Source organism: Cololabis saira, chromosome 8 (genome assembly GCF_033807715.1).
Source record: "Cololabis saira isolate AMF1-May2022 chromosome 8, fColSai1.1, whole genome shotgun sequence".
Lineage (NCBI taxonomy): Eukaryota > Metazoa > Chordata > Actinopteri > Beloniformes > Belonidae > Cololabis > Cololabis saira.
This window is the reverse complement of record NC_084594.1, coordinates 2,052,115-2,069,672: the sequence shown is the minus strand read 5'-3', so window position 1 is coordinate 2,069,672 and position 17,558 is coordinate 2,052,115. Positions and strand designations below refer to the sequence as shown.

Here is a 17,558-nt window from a genome sequence, read left to right as displayed (position 1 = left end):
ATTTTTAACATGCTTTTAACACTATTAAAAGTCTTGGCCAACATCCCTCAAATGTGTCTAAAAGGGTGTAACAAGAAAAATTTCACTCCAGTACTCCATTCCTGGCTTTTTATGACGGTGTTTTTTTGCGCCGTGAAAAACGCGTCCTTTTCCCCCTTTCCTGTCAATCATTGCCCCGCTCCTCCTCCCAACCTCCTCCAACCCAACTACACACTTCTGCCGGCGTCTCCACACACACGCGCGCACACCGAACCACAAACACCCACACACAGACCAGACAGGGCGACTACAGCCCGGGGATGAAGTCCGTGATGGTCACGGACTTCTAACAGCGGCGTCGGAGAGTTAAGCCGGGAGCGACAGGCGAAGCATGCACGGAAAAGCAGCACCGCAAAGTAGTCCACCGCAAACAATCATAAAAATAAAGGCATGCAACCAGCAGTGTCCCCTTATCTTAAGTCCAGTCAGTGGCCGCGGGTCTTTTTAGCAGTTGTCCTCCGGTGATGAGAACAGAAGAGGCTCTAAACAGCTCCGTGTTAAGCCTGATTTATGGTTCCGCGTTAAATCGACGCAGAGCCTACGCCGTAGGGTTCAGGGTACGGTGCGCGTCGCCGCGTAACCCTACGCCGTAGGCTCTGCGTCGGTGTAACGCGGAACCATAAACCAGCCTTTATGGTGCGCTGGAGAGGAGAGGAGACAGGGAGCTGGGTGGAGGGGGCGGTGATTTAGCGGGTCTATACGTAACGGCCCGCCACCAAACCACATGTGCCGTTTTTGCATAGTTATGCGGAAAATCCCAGAAAGCACACAATACACTGAATGTTAAAAGTTCGTTGTTTTTTGGGTGTAATTGATGTCAAGACACCCAACAAAACACAAAAAATCAAGAAAAATGTGTTTTTCATGTCACAATACCTTTAAATCCTTAAGAGAGGTTGGATCTGGGAAACCCGGCCATTATTGTTATTGATTTCTCCTTCTACCGACAAATATACTTAAAAATCATTATAGTACAGTTTAAAATCAACAAGGCCGACCCCCGGGACCCTGAACATGAAGAAGCAGTTCTAGATAATGGATGGATTATTTTATTCATACAGTAAACTTGCATACAAACAAACACTTTGCCATGACAGAAACCTGACAGTCCAGTAGTGACGTCCTGTTTGGAACAGGATGTGGGTGAGAATAAAGACCAGGATGAACCTTGTTGTAACTTCATCTTGGCTGATTGTAGTCTCAAGAGGAGACTCTTGAGACTGAACTCAACACAGAGACACTGAAGAACCAGAATCAGACCAGAACCCGAACCCAGGATAGAGAGGTTCAGTGAATGTGGTGTTGAAGGTGTGGAGGTGGATCAGTCTTTCAGAGGAGACGCTGTAGAAGGACAGAGTTCCAGCAGGAACGTCCACGTACACTGCTACTCTGTCACAGACGGAGGAAGAGGAGGAGGAAGATGTTACTCTGTTATTGTGACAGACAGAGTACCAACCATCATCAGAACAGGACAGACTCCAGGAATGATCGTTCCATCCAAATACACAGTCATCAGAGCCTCCTTTCCTTCTGATTCTTCTGTAACTCACAGATACAGAAACTCCCCCTCTCCACTGGACCTCCCAGTAACAACGACCCGTCAGAACTTCTCTACACATCAGCTGAGGCCAGGAATCAAACCTGTCTGGATGATCAGGATATGACTGATACCCCCCCATACGTGTCATCTTCCTGTTGTTGTCAGACAGTTGGATGTTGTTGTTGACTGTGTTTGTGTCGATGGTGAGTTGACAGGAATCTGATGGAGAGAACAAACAACCCAACTGCAGTTATCTCATGAATGAGTGACAGTGAGAAGATTGTTGAACGTGTGAATGAAATAAAAACACACTTACATTTCCTCAGACCTGGTGTCAACCATCGTTGTCCAGCAGGCTCCACCCTGAAAGGAGGAGGGGGGTCAGACCAGCTCAGTCTCTCTCAGCAAACATGGACATTACATGGCTCTCACACACGGATGAAGAAACAGTCCAACACTTGGACGGATGCACTTCAATGCAGCATCTCTGAAGTCGAGTGAAGGTGCAGCTGTTATTGTGCTGCGATGGGCCTGAAAACCACACTGCTGTGGTTGTGGTATGTTTACTGGGTCAAGAACGGCTCAGAGTTGTGAAGTGCATCTATCAGCTCTGCTGCAACACCAGATGAGCTGCAGCAGCTCCATCTGCTCAAAGATCTCTGCTCAAAGTGTCATGGAAAACATTCAGACATTATATGGTTTGTAACAAAAGGCCAACAGCTGTAAATAACAGGATGGAAGAGGGGGATATAAAACATGTAAATGCAGATGAAAGGGTCACATCTCTTTTGTAATGTAAACCTTCCTCTAAGAGGACTAGCATCCACATGCCGGGTGTAGGTATCTGTATTTTACTCCGTGCAATTAATAAAAAATGCCACAACAAAATCCAGAGAGCCACAAAGATGATGTCCACAACAACACAATGAAGAGTCCAGCACACTTATGTCCTTCCGTCTTCCTACCTGAGAGTGTTCACTCCCCAGTAGGGATCCTCCAGGACAGCAGACCGAAGTTTCCATGCTGACTCTTCTGGATGGTTGTAGCTCAGGTCCAGCTCTCTCAGGTGTGAGGGGTTGGAGCTCAGAGCTGAGACCAAAGAAGCACTTCCTTCCTCTGAGATCAGACAGCCTGACAGCCTGCAGACACACAACACAAAACACATGCAGAGACTCTGAGAGAACTGCTCTGAGACTAAAGCTGACTCGGTCCTCGTGTTCACCTGATGATGGCGCTGAAGGAAAAGTCAGAGGATCAGCAGAAACACATCAACAATCCTTCAATATCAACCACAGTTCTAATGGTCAACAGTTGAACACTTGGTGGATTCTGACCTGAGAGACTCCAGGTGACAGTGTGGACTCTCCAGTCCAGGACACAGCTTCTTCAGTCCAGAATCCTGCAGGTCGTTGTTACTCAAGTCCAGTTCTGTCAGACTGGAGGACTGAGAGCTGAGAACTGAGGACAGAAGTGGACAGATGTTCCCTGAGAGGTTACAGTCACTCAACCTGCAGGAGATTAAAGAGAGATCATGAGGTTATTTAGGAAGTTTTGTGTATTACATTTCATGTACAAGACAACTCAAAGGGCTTAAGATATAAACATTTTAAAAAATGACTTGAAAATTTAAGAACTTAAATGCAGCAATTAAAGGTATAGTCTGTAACCGTATTCAAAAACATTTATTGTTATACTGGGTGAAATGGTCCTTCCATCCTGAGAGTAGCCAGTGAATAATGTGTTCAGAAAAAGGAAAGAAAAACATCCAACCTCTCTGACAGCTTTAATCCTGTAAAAACTCTGACCAATTTGTTTTTTGTGCACCGAATGGCACGGATTGGTCAGAGGACCAGAGGATTGGCAGGGGGGAAAGAACCAATCAGATGCCTTCATTTTAAGTCCCGCCCACACCCCCCTCTGTCCCATGTGCGCACTCGTCACATTGAAAATCTTGCCGGAAAACTTCACACACTTGAGTTACGTTTGCTGAAGAATGGCGCAGAAAACGAGAAAACTCAGCCAAAAATACAAATCCCACCTCCCCAGTATGGGGGTCCGTGGGGATGGAGGCGTCTCCATCCCGGCGAGGGCGGAGAGCGCCGGTGCGGGCGGCGGTGCGCTGCGGTGCCGTGCAGGCTCTGTTGCCACGGCTACGCCGTAGGGTAGGCTATGACCTAAGGCGTAGGGTACGCGGCGACACGCACCATTCTGCATTGGTGTAACGCGGAACCATAAATCAGCCTTCAGTGTGTGCTCTGTGTGCTGTTCTGAACACTTCTCTGTTATGCTCATTTTGCTGGGACGTCGGCTTCCTCCAACTTTTGCGTTATGCGTTCATTGTTGTGTCTAAAAATGATGCGCAGTCCCCACCCAATCAGAAAAAAAATTAAATGATAAAAAAAATAAAGGATCCCCATAACTTTGATTGGGTGGGCAGGATGCACGTTTGGGTGAGCACAGCCCACCCATGCCCCCCCTAAAACCGGCCTTGCTTACAGGTGAATGAGACATGGGGTAGTTTTGTTGAAAATGTGCTGTCCAAAATGTCCTGGAAAACTCGACTCCTGCAAATGCGCATTCCCCAAAGTTTGTGGGAGCGTGGCTTTGGACGGAGCGCTGACGGGAGGGGGAGGAGGGGGTGGGGCTTAAAGGAGGTGCCACTTTCAAATCTTGCTAGCTCTCCAACATTACTGACTATACCTTTAAAGACAGATAGACATAAGTCAATAAAAAAGGTTTTCAACTTGACTTAAGGCTAAAGAGAGTTTCAGCATCCCTACACCAGACAAAACACCAGAAACACTCTAAAGAAGATTATCATTTTTTTCTGTCATTTTCTGTTGCATCCATGGAGAAGTAAAACAGAGGAAATGAATCACAGAAAGATGGTAGTGTGGAGTGAATTACCAGACCTTTGGACTTTAGATAATATGATACGCTTTAAGAAGAAGCTCAAAGTTATTTTTGTTTACTCTGGAGAATAAAATGGACTGTTAAGAATTGATCTATTAATTTGTTTATCGTGTTGACACTGTTTCCTTTTCCTCTATTTCTTTTGTGATTGTGTGTGTAGTTTTGCTGAAGGGGTGTGGGGGGGTGTTAAAATGTGAACAGCACATGATTATTTGTTCTATCTCACACTGTCCAGGAAGTTGTTGTTTTGGTAAAAAATGGAAAATATGTATTATTCTTTTTAAATTGAGCTATGCATTTGAGTTTTCTTAATATTTTGTTTGAGAGTGTGATGAGAAAAGGTAAAATGCCATTGTGCTGATTATAGTGTTGTTTTTTGTACTTTGAGCAGGTGTCCTAGTGTCTGTTTTCTCTGAGTTGTGAGTTGTGAGCATTTTGTTCATGTATTTTAATTAATGATAATGTTGTAATTAAGCTGATGATTTTGATTAGACCACAGAGAAACTGCTGTGAAAGGTCAGTAGTTAACAGAGATCTAATAAAACAACCAAGCAAGTAGGACAGAAGTCAGAAGTGGACAGATGTTCCCTGAGAGGTTACAGCCACTCAACCTGCAGAGGAGGTTAAAGAGAAACCATTATGTTATTTAAAAGTTGATTATGTCATTTAACAAAGAAGTAAATTATATAATATCAATGAATACTGATTATTTCAACTAATAATCAATAAGTATTGATCATAGTGATCGCTGCTTTTCCCTTCTCTGCATGTAAAGTTTCCTGAGATGAATCATTGATGAGAACTGGTCCCACATGAACCTGAACTTAGTTGAGCAGTGAATTGAACTGGTTTCCTACATGTGACACATGTGATTGAAATTGAAACAGATGTGTCCGTGTTCGTCCTTACAGAACTTTCTTGGAGGCTTTGACCAGCGGCAGCAGCCTCCGTAAAACCTCGTCTGAAGCTGAGAACTTCTTCAGGTCAAAAACCTCCAGATCTTCTTCTGATGACAATAAGATGAAGACCAGAGCCGACCACTGAGCAGGAGTGGTTTATCTGTGGAGAGACGTCCAGACCTCAGGGACCGTTGGACCTCCTCCACCAGAGACCGATCGTTCAGTTCATTCAGACAGTGGAACAGGTTGATGCTTTTCTCTGCAGACAGATCCTCACTGATCTTCTTCTTGATGTATTTAACTGTTTTCTGATTGTTCTGTGATCTTCTTTGTTTTGGCTCCAACAGACCTCGCAGGAGAGTCTGATTGGTCTCCAGTGAAAGACCCAGGAGGAAGCGGAGGAACAAGTCCAGGTGTCCGTTGGGACTCTGTAAGGCCTTGTCCACAGCACTCTGATAGAGGTCAGTCTCTACTCTTTTTTTAAACCTCCTGGAGGTGTTTCTTTGTTCCTCCAGCAGGTTGACTCCAGACTTGATGAAGGTCAGATGGACATGAAGAGCAGCCAGAAACTCCTGGACACTCAGATGGATGAAGCAGAAGACGTGGTCCTGGTACAGGCTGCTCTCCTCTCTAAAGATCTGAGTGAACACTCCTGAGTACACTGACGCCTTTCTGACATTGATGCCACACTCTCTCAGGTCTGGTTCATAGAAGATCAGGTTTCCTTTCTGCAGCTGCTCAAAAGCCAGTTTTCCCAGAGATTTGATCATCTTCCTGCTCTTTGAACTCCAGTGTGGATCTGTCTCAGCTCCTCCGTCATACTTGACCTTCTTCAGTTTGGCCTGGACCACCAGGAAGTGGATGTACATCTCAGTCAGGGTCTTGGGCAGCTCCCCTCCCTCTCTGGTTTCCAGGACGTTCTCCAGGACGTTCTCCAGGACCGTAGCAGTGATCCAGCAGAAGACTGGGATGTGGCACATGATGTGGAGGCTCCGTGATGTCTTGATGTGGGAGATGATTTTGGTGGACTTCTCTTCTCTGAACCTTTTCTTGAAGTATTCTTCCTTCTGTGGGTCAGTGAACCCTCTGACCTCCGTCACCATGGAGAGACACTCAGGAGGGATCTGATTGGCTGCTGCGGGTCGTGTGGTGATCCAGAGACGAGCAGAAGGAAGCAGGTTCCCCCTGATGAGGTTTGTCAGCAGCACATCCACTGAGGTGGACTCTGTAACATCAGTCAGGACCTCATTGTTGTGGAAGTCCAGAGGAAGTCGACTCTCATCCAGACCGTCAAAGATGAACACGACCTGGAACTCTTCAATGCTGCACATTTCTCTGGTTTCAGTGAAGAAGTGATGAACAAGTTCCACCAAGCTGAACTTTCTCTGTTTCAGCACATTCAGCTCTCTTAAGGTGAATGGAAACAGGAACTGGATGTCCTGGTTGGCTTTGCCTTCAGCCCAGTCCAGAGTGAACTTCTGTGTTAGGACTGTTTTCCCGATGCCGGCCACTCCCTTCGTCATCACTGTTCTGATTGGTTCATCTCTTCCAGGTGGGAGTTTAAAGATGTCTTCCTGTCTGATGGTTGTTTCTGCTCTGTGTGGTTTCCTGGAAGCTGCTTCAATCTGTCTGACTTCATGTTCATCGTTGACCTCTCCGGTCCCTCCCTCTGTGATGTAGAGCTCTGTGTAGATCTGCTCCAGAAGGGTTGGGTTTCCTGCTTTAACAATCCCCTCAAACACACACCGGGACTTCTTCTTCAGCTTAGACTTCAGCCGCTTTTTACAAACTGCAGCATAAGAACCTTAATAAAATTGGAAAAAAGAAACCAATTAGTGTTTTATAAAGTTCAACTTCATTCTCCTAAAGAATCAGGATGTGAACCAACACTGATCGACTCTAATGTTATGATGATCTGTCCAATATTGAGAAGAATCACTTTTACCACCAAAACACCTCTGAACATTCAGGAAGTGGAAGTGACAAGAACATCTTGGGGTCCTGGAGTTAATAGTACCAGGATGTTAGCAGTACAGCCCTGATAGGTTGTGGGTTTGTGCGTTGTTGTGCTTGTTATTTTTCTTGTGTCTGTGAAGTGGATCTTCTAGGTTTAGGATTTGAAAACACCAGAAGATGATCTGATCCAATAATCTGTAGAACCATCAAGACAATCTGGAGTTCAGCAGGATTCCAGGAAGAGGAAAACCAGGACTAAAATCTTCCAGTTATCTTGTGGTGTTGGTCGGTTAAACATATGCATGCTGTCCTATACAACGTGGTTGCTACTCTAGGGGGATGGTACCATGTGGGGGCGAATTTTGTGGCTGATCTGTGAATGTTGTTCATCTCCTGAGGCATTCTGGGTCATTTATCCAGCATCTTAAATGTTCATAAAAATCCTCTTACTGCTCTGCAGACTCTCAGCCAGCTCCTCCTGCTTCATTGTCCTCAGAACGTTCACTGTGATCTTGAAAAATGCGTTGCTGCTGCTCCTCTGCTCTTCATCCTCATCGTCCAACAGATGCTCTAAGGATTCTGGGTAATCTGGACTCAGACCCCTCTGGATCTTCTTCAGCTCGTTCTTCACAAACAGGACAATGTTTTCCTCCAGCAGCTGGAACAGAAGACCACATGAAGGACGCAATCAGACTGAAACCACGGAGACAAACATCAGGTCCATGTTGGACAGACTGACAGTCCACTGGTCTCCAGAGACCAGCATGGAGACAAACATCAGGTCCATGATGGACAGACTGACAGTCCACTGGTCTCCAGAGACCAGCATGGAGACAAACATCAGGTCCATGATGGACAGACTGACAGTCCACCGGTCTCCAGAGACCAGCATGGAGACAAACATCAGACCCATGATGGACAGACTGACAGTCCACTGGTCTCCAGAGACCAGCATGGAGTCAAACATCAGGTCCATGATGGACAGACTGACAGTCCACTGGTCTCCAGAGACCAGCATGGAGACAAACATCAGACCCATGTTGGACAGACTGACAGTCCACTGGTCTCCAGAGACCAGCATGGAGACAAACATCAACAGAACAGGTGGAGAAGCAGTTGTTGTTCATGTACAGACCAGAAATATGGAGTCCAGCTGGGTCTGATGCCGCTGGACAGACGGACCGCTGGGGGACTCTGAGATCTGCTGGTCCAATCTGTGGAGGAATCAGGAAGAATTAGCTCACATCATGTCTGTCCTCACAGAGACAAACAGCAGCTGAAGGTCCATGAAGTCCTGTTTGGATGAGGACAGTCCATCAGAGGCCTGGTGGTGGTTGAAGGTTTACTAGTCCTGCTGATCCAACGAGAACATGTGACCTCAGTGAGAGCTCTGCTCATTCACACATTCACGATATCCAGTTCTGCTCCAAGAAACGTTAGAGATCAAGAAGACGGACAACTGGTGGAGACATGAAGCAGCTGAGGAACTCTGGATCAACATCAGGATCAGTCCTCTGGAAGGTAAGACTTCCAGATTTGTCAACCAGCGGAAAAAGCTCCTGACAGGAGATGAAGATCTATGAGGAGGAAGCTCAGATCACCATCAGGTGATGGAGGACCACAGGGGTCCAGGACTACATGATCTACTCAGGAAGAAACATGTGGACATTTCCTAACATGAGGACTGATTTAAATACAATTAAGGCATTTAAATACATCTCACCTCTCTGAAGAAGACTGCTGGTCTCCTTTAAAGTCAATTAATCTATCATGTGACTTGTCGCTCTTCAAGGACAAACAGCTGGGTTCCTGTTCAAGAGAGTCTCCTTTCTGATGGACCCTGATAGAAGACAAAAGTTCAAAATGTACATATTCTATTTATATGAAAAATAAGTTATACAGATAAAAATATTTAGTCTATTCAAAAAGTATTAAACATAAATATAAATCGTTGCCAGCATTTAGATACACTCACCTCTTTACATCAGAATGTTGGTCACTTTTAAATTTAATTAACCAGTTCTTTGAACGGTCGCTCTTCAAGGACACACAGCTGGGTCCAGGTGAAGGTCCAGGTCCAGGTCCAGGTCCGGGTGAAGGTCCAGGTCCAGGTCCAGGTCCAGGTCCAGATCCAGGTCCAGGTTGATTCCTGTAACAATGATGTTTGGTGATGTGAGTCTTGAGCTCTGACATGCAGAAGAGTCACGGACAGTTAGAGATGCTCATCTCACCTCTGAGCTTTGCTCCGACTCTCATGTTCCCCACACAGAGAGGTTTTAGAGGGAGAGACTCCCTCCTCTCCGTCCTCACACTGGTCCATTCTGCTGAATTCACGTCCACATCAGCTCACACACACACCTTCATCTGCAGAGGAAACACACATCACTGGTGTTGCACACAGATCAGCTGATCCTGCTCTGGTTTGTTCCTATTTTGCTTTTTTTTCTTCTACTGAGCAGTAGAGGTTACTTGGCTCTATTTTAATTTCCGTTTCTTTCGTATCCTTCAAATGTTGGAAAGGGTTCCAAGTGATCAATAACATAACAAGACATTGTCACGTCAGACGTTGGCTACTGTAGTGGTAGATGGCCATCTCCCGACATCACCCAGTGGGAATCCAGCAGGACTACTGGAAGACCCGCCTGCGGTCCAGTGGTCAGCAGCTTCCCCTAGACCCCGGTCCAGCCCAGAGAGTTCCGAGAACCCAGAGGATCGAGGACAACTGCCGGAAATCCACGGCGGCCCAGCATCAGCAGCGTTCCAGCGATGCCTAGACCTCCACCTGCCAGACCACCCTACCTCACCATCAGCCCAAAAGATATGGATCAGATCTCAAGATTCCTGATCCACCCTTTTGAGCAGTATATACACCTTAACGATCTTTGCATCGAAATGTGTGCTATGACTACCAGAGTCTATTCGTCCCTGCTGTCAGGTCTGACCCCTGAACAATATGGGCGCGTCCGCCTCAGGAACGGGCGCGTCCGCCTCAGGAATGCAGATGTAAGTTGCTTTGGATAAAAGCATCTGCTAAATGACAGTAGTAATAGGAATAGTCCTGTTCAGGCTGGGATGTCAGATTTACATTTAATTCATGGACGACTTCTAGCTCCCACTGCCTCATCATTTTATTATCTCCAGATGACCTTTAGTGTGGTACACACCGACCAAAACAATGTCTTGACTGTTCATTTAAATGTGATATCTTTTCTCTTGATTAGAAGAAAGAGCCAACAAAGTTCTACTCTGGCTGTCTTAGCTGTGTTCATCTGATTAGTTAACTAAGTTAATGCTCATCACCATGTTTTAATCAGCTAAGGGTAAGAAAAACGTAGAGTCTTACCTGGACGGGTGATTCCTGACATCAGGTCTCGGTGGTACAGGTTCCCAGAATAGTATGTTTTATCATTCAGAACACAGTCGTCACGGGAGAAGTCTTATCAGTCTGTGTGTCTTGTGTTAAAATACCTGCGTTGTTGTTAACGCAGGTGGAACGAGGAAGCGTCTTAGGACAAAACTCGACTTACCTGTTAGTCAACTGCAGAAGACACTTCCTCTTTCTGAGTGTGTGATGCAAAAAGATAAACATAGAATCTCCTCACCCCTTCATATGTCAGTATATTACATGGAGTAATTTAAAAGATCCTACTGAGCCTACTGTTATTGGTCTTTTGTTAGTTGTGAATTTATGGTCGTCATTCAAAATAAAACTTTACACTTCTCAGGGAAGTCCACAGCGGCCCGGGAGGGAAAAACCTCCAACCACGGCAGACAAAATCAGTTCCAAAGTTTCAAAGGGTTTCTGTAGAAGAATGAATTATATTTGTTTTATTCTTTATTTTCATTATTAAAGTTTTAGAAAGAGATAATGAAAAAAAGAGAGAGACACAGATGTTCTTTACTGTCTTTGGTTTGGATTAAGCCTCTAGTGGTCAGCAGGTGAACTGCAAGTCTTTCCTGATTAGCCTCAATTCAAATATCTAGGTTGTGTGGAGGTTTTGCTTAAAACTATATCTCCTTCACTGCATTTATCAGCCTAATTTTCTGTAGAAAATGTGCTCAAATTAACTTTATGTTTCAAAAATGAACTCTTTTTTTTCTCTCGGTGTCTGCGCTCGATTAGATAGATAGATAGATAGATAGATAGATAGATAGATAGATAGATAGATAGATAGATAGATAGATAGATAGATAGATAGATAGATAGATAGATAGATAGATAGATAGATAGATAGATAGATAGATAGATAGATAGAAAACTATATTTACTTCACTGCATTTATCAGCCTAATTGTCTTCAGAAAATGTGCTCAAATTAACTTTATGTTTCAAAAATGAACTCAAAAGTCTCAAAAGTCAAAAGTTTTTCTTTCTCGGTGCGTCGTTGCACTCAGACTTCATTCAACCAACCCAAAAGTGGGTTTTTTTTTGTTTTCTTGTTTTGTTTCTTTGACTCCGAGATAATATTTTAAGTCGGAGTTTGTTGAAATTTCTAAAATAGGTCACTGTTTGGTTTTGTGCTGGAGCCCAGCTACGTAAACACAGACGAAACATATTATTAAAAAAATATCACATGTTGAACTAATTTCACTGCTTTAAGGGCAGTTTGTCATTACCAAGTTAGCTTAGCTTAACCCTGCTTATCTAGTATTTAGTTGACATTAGCATCTCTTAATACTCAATAACAGCTGTATCAACATTAATATCATCCTATTAATAATCAATAAGAACATTTGGTTTCTGCGGGGGTGGTGTGTCGAGCTGGCACCAATAACTACCTCTGAGGTTACACTTAATTGCTTAATTTATTCTATAACAAAGAAAAACCTTGCAGTGGCCATTGTCTTTTCACAATATTCATGCTATATTAAATAATGTATCTTTATGATGTATAACAATAATGATTGAACAGCAGTGGGCTCATTCTGCTCCAAACAAACAAACAAAAAAAAATTAAATAAAAAAAAAACAAATTTAGCCGCAAGTGGGTCCCATGAACGGTAGCTGTTTCTGTTTCTGTCTGTATTCTGTCCCTGTGTTTGTTTGTGTGTGTTTGTTTTAAGAGTGATATGTGTTGTAAATTAGGTTACCTCCGCTATGCATTCATGAAGCGCTTGAAGCTGAAACTAAGACCTTACCCGGCAACAAAAACATTATATTCTCTGATTGGCTAACAGATTCTATCTTCTTATTGACTGATAGGTTGGTAACTACGGTGAAGTTAATTTCTCAGCATGTGAAATGCCATGTGTGGGGTGAGAGCGTGTGAACTTGAACCATCAGCCATTTTTTTATTAAAAATAACATGATTACACACACACACTGTACACCATCTTAAAGGGGAATGAAAATAGCCTATCAGCACACACAGCAACAACAGACAAAAAAGATGTTTGTTTTCTTTTTTTTAATAAAAATACAAAATTTACCGACATGAGAAAAAATTTACATTGGTCATCGCAGTGAATGTCGGTATCTGTAAATCCTTGGTTTATCGCCCAGGGGGGTATTCCAAGAAGGAGGTTTACTGGCTAAACTGGGTATGTTAACCCGGGGGAAATTGTAAACCTGGGTTTTGCGTTCCAAAATGGTCAGGTTAAGTAAGTCACCATGGTAACATAGGCTCTGAACATAACCTGGTAGGTAGGTTTTATGCCGGTTTTGTTCAGGTTTTGTTCAGATAACCCAGTTATGTTCGGGTATTTAAGCGCAAGTTCAGGAGGGCTACTGCGTAACTTATAGAAGCCCAAATTGTCTGTGCAATTCACCGTGAGAGGGTGAGAAGACCACGGTATGACATTTTGGCTTTCCCCGATGAGTTGCGAGAGCGCTACCATTTTTCAGCAGAATACATAATTTATTTGAGTAACCTCCTCCATCCATACACTGTAAACCCTAATAAGTTCACAGAACTCAATTTATTTTTGTAACTGATTACCCAAAAATATTTTAGTGATATTTTTATATGTTTTAAGTTTATATAAAATAAACATTACACTTACAGTTGCCTTAAATTATCCTAATATTATCTTTAAAAAAGTAAAATTCCACAACGTATAGTTTGGGAGAAATACACTCACAATTTTCAATATTCCTCAGCTCATAGTCTGTGAGTCTCAAAATTCATTCTAAAATCAAATACTGATGCCAGCCCACTACACATATAATCAGCTAATAATGAAAGCGACACCACTGTTACAATTCAACCATTTTTAACGTTTAACGTTTGCAATGTATACATTGCAAATGTTACGCATCGTGGGTCTCTCCTCTCTTCGCTGCAAAGTGTATAAGACAGAGTTCCACCAACTGGCAGGTCAGCATCGCTTAGGTTTCTCAAATATGCACAGAAATCCTTACTGGTGAGATTACATTTAATGAGCATTGGCTATATTGCAGGCTTTCCAAATGTTATTGGATGCATCAATGGGACGTATGTGCCAATTACAGCACCATCCCAAAATAAGGCTGACTTTCTTAACAGGAAAAGTTTCCACAGCATTATTGTCCAAGTAGGTATAATGGAACTGTAAGGTGCTTTTATTTTTGAGACCTCTCTTAATGATGTTTGAAAACATATTTTTTTCAATTGACAGATGATATGCGATGCTGCAAATCTAATATCAAACGTGGAGGCGAGATGGCCAGGCTCTGTGCATTATGCCAGGATGTACAGGGAATCAAATTTGAGCACCAAATGTCTACAGGGTGCGTTATATTACTAATATTATATTGATCAGTTTTGTGAATATTCTTGTGTGGTAACTTTGTGTTATACAGATGGTCCAAGGTTAATATGGCCATTTCACTCGTGGGATACCAGATTCACGCATTTGCGTGAATGCACATAAACTGCACATTGCAGTTGTAGCCACTAGGTGGAGGCACACACTACGACTTGGAACAGACTCACACGTGTTGTTGACATGAGAACTATTTTTACAAATGGGGGAGTCGGGCTGTATCTGACATCATCCCCCTCCACCACCGATTGGCTGGGGGGGTGCCGGGGCCTGCTGGGGGGGCGGGGCCATCAGACAGCTGAGTCAGGAGGAGGAAATGAGAGGAAGAGACTCGCGGCTTCTTGTTCATTTTATTCAACAGGCAATGGCAGCGCAAAAGTGTGTATGGTGATCCAACTCTGAGGTGCAGATGTTCCAGGCTGAGGTACATCTAGTGGCGGCTGCTGGTCTTTTAAGGAGGGGAAGCTCATTTTCGCCTTACATCATAAATTGAGTCAGTTTACTGTATTTCTATATGAATTTGGGGCTTGTTGAGCCGCATTTTGTAACAACGGTGCATTTTGTAATAAACGTCCAAAATGTAATAACTTTTTTATTTCATTTTGTAATAAACTGCCCCATTTTGTAATAAGTGACAATTCTGACAATTAAGATTGTCAGAATCTGCCGGCTTCTGTGTCTCTCACGATGCTTTCGTTTTTCTGCTAAGAGCTACTGCGTTTTCTATTTTAGAAGGTATTTTTTTAGGTATTTTAGAATCTATAATTGGAAGAAAAATAGAAAAACAGCCAGGATAAAATTGTATATAAAATGGTCAGCAGTCTGATTCTTTCTTTTCAGTTTCAATAAATCACTATGGACTGATGTAATATCACACTTTGACTAGACCTTAAAAAAAAACTAAAATTGTTCAGTCCCAAAATACTCTGACCATTTCTCACAAGCAAATTGTAGTAGTTTGTTGATTTACATTATAGAAAAAAGGTCACCACTTGAACTGTATTAAACGACCTGAGTCCACTGTTCACTGGTACATAATGACACAAGTTCCCTCTTAGATAGTATGAAGTGACAATCACACTCCAGCATGGATTAATTTAAAAAAGAAATAAGCAAAATGGATAATTCTTAAGAGAATACACTAAATAAAGTCTAATCTATAGTGTTGTTATTCTTTTTAGTAAAGTGACACCAGCAATGTTGTCATTGCAGCTTTTTGAAACATCCAAAATCATCATCAGGAAACAACCACACTGTAAAACAAATCAGTTATTAAATCAGGTTGCTATACTGCTAATCATCTTCAAATGAAGTTAAGTAAAATCTTGTGCCCTCTTCTGAACAGAGATAGTTCATTAGTTCTTGATCCCATTCACATTAAATACTGTGAATCAGCCTTTAAATGACAATCCATTGTTTGCAAGTACAAATGCAAAGAAATGGACGCAGACATTTTTTCATGGGAAAAAATACTTTCATGTACGTTTTTTTTTTTCCTGACAGCTGTAATCTGTGTCACATAAAGATTGAACAGACAAGAGGGGACATATATAAAGTTGTAGTAAAAGTCTGATTTTTGATGAGTGGGTAGCCCTTTATTTTAATACAGTGTGAAGCTTGAAACTGGTTAGGACATCCACTAAAGTTCAGTCTTTATGTTTTGTTACAAATTTTTATTTTATACTTTTATTCGCTCCTGCTGGAGTGTGATTGTCACTTCATACTATCTAAGAGGGAACTTGTGTCATTATGTACCAGTGAACAGTGGACTCCTGTTGTTTCATACAGTTCAAGTGTGGACCTTTTTTCTATAATGTAAATCAACAAACTAACCTAGTGTAGTGTCCAATTGTAAACTGATCATTTTATTTCTAATTTTATCCTGATTGTTTTTTATTTTCCTTTTTTTAGATTGTAATGAACTTATTACTCCTTTGCCTTCTGGGTAGCATTTCATTTTACAGTTTATCCAAAATGTTTACCAAACCAATCACATTTCCTGAAACTATAACTTGGTTTCACAAAACTAAACACAAAACTGAAAAGAGTTAATCACTTTGTCCCACCTCCACAAATCTTTTGCAAAAAACACTGCACTCAAAACTCAGATGACACAAGATGGCAGCGCCCCGCGACGCGCTGTCTGACTGACTGCAAACTTTAACTGAAACAAAACTAGTTATTCAACGAGAATCAACAAAAAACAGAATGGCAACAACACGAGGAAAAGGACAAAAGACCATGGAGAAGACCATGGAGAATGACATCGAGGATATTAAGATTTCTCTCAACTATGTGACGGAGGAGCTGAGCAAGGTAGTCAAACAACAAGCTACCCTCCTCGACCTGATGAATGAAGTCAGGATGTTGAAGAACACTGTCAGAGAGAAGGATAAGAAGATTGAAGAACTGGAACAAAGGCTAAACGATGTGGAACAATACACGAGGATGGAGGATGTGATCATAAGTGGTCTCCAGGTGAAGCCGAGAACGTATGCCAGAGCGGCGGCTGAAGGCAGCAACGTGAGCGAGGATGCGCCGCCTGAGGATCAACTTTCCCTGGAAACGCAAGTGATAAACTTCTTCAAAACTAAAAGCATCAGGATCGACCCAAACAACATCGTGGCTTGTCATACACTCCCAAGAAAGGATCGCAATGCCAAATCCAACATCATCATCCGTTTTTGTAACAGAAAACACAAAGTGGAATTAATGATGCAGGGGAGGAAACTCAAAGGATCCGACACTGAGGACCAATTCAATAAGGACGTCAGCTCTCAAGATCAAATATCAATAATCCATTTCAACAGTAGAAGCATGTATGCCAATTTCCAAAGCATCAAATATTATCTGAGCCACTTCGCACATCCCTTTAATATAATTGCAATATCTGAAACTTGGTTTAACAGTGACAAGGGTACCGACTTTGAAATGGAGGGCTATGAAATGACATATAAAAACAGAGAAAATAAGATTGGAGGGGGTGTGGCTTTATATGTGGACAAAAACTTAAATTATAAGGTGGTGGAAAAACTGACAACAATGGTGGATAATGTGCTAGAATGTGTCACAATAGAAATCCTAATGGAAAAAACTAAAAATATCAGAGTGAGTTGCATATATAGATCACCAAGCTCCAATATAGACACATTCAAGGATTGGATAGAAGAAAACTTCACAAATGCAAATCATAAAAGTACGTATATCTGTGGAGACATCAACATTGATCTACTAAATCCAAATAAACACAAAAATATTGAAGAATTTATCAATCTCTGCCTATATCCCAAAATCACCAGACCCACCCGAATTACTGCTCAAGGCGCAACACTAATTGACAACATTTTTACAAATGTAATAACTAACAATTCACCACTGTATCATTAAAAAAAAAACCATCAGGACAATAAACCACACTACAGACGGATCAAAACTGAAGAGTCTATGGAGGCATTTAAAAATGACCTA

The 17,558-nt window shown here is 42.4% G+C and overlaps 1 protein-coding gene across 1 annotated transcript in view; it reads right to left on the bottom strand.

Moving 5' to 3' along the window:
• Nucleotides 1–1,081: 1,081 nt before the first annotated feature.
• Nucleotides 1,082–17,558, bottom strand: part of LOC133449081 (uncharacterized) — a 36,807-nt gene continuing 20,330 nt past the window's right edge. Inside the window, 11 exon segments of the mRNA XM_061728213.1 lie at nt 1,082–1,798; nt 1,896–1,942; nt 2,545–2,718; nt 2,914–3,087; nt 5,402–5,546; nt 5,549–7,195; nt 7,798–8,005; nt 8,483–8,561; nt 9,071–9,187; nt 9,323–9,496; nt 9,579–9,676. Of these exon segments, the coding sequence (XP_061584197.1) occupies nt 1,266–1,798; nt 1,896–1,942; nt 2,545–2,718; nt 2,914–3,087; nt 5,402–5,546; nt 5,549–7,195; nt 7,798–8,005; nt 8,483–8,561; nt 9,071–9,187; nt 9,323–9,496; nt 9,579–9,676 (3,396 nt within the window). The 3' untranslated portion in view covers nt 1,082–1,265.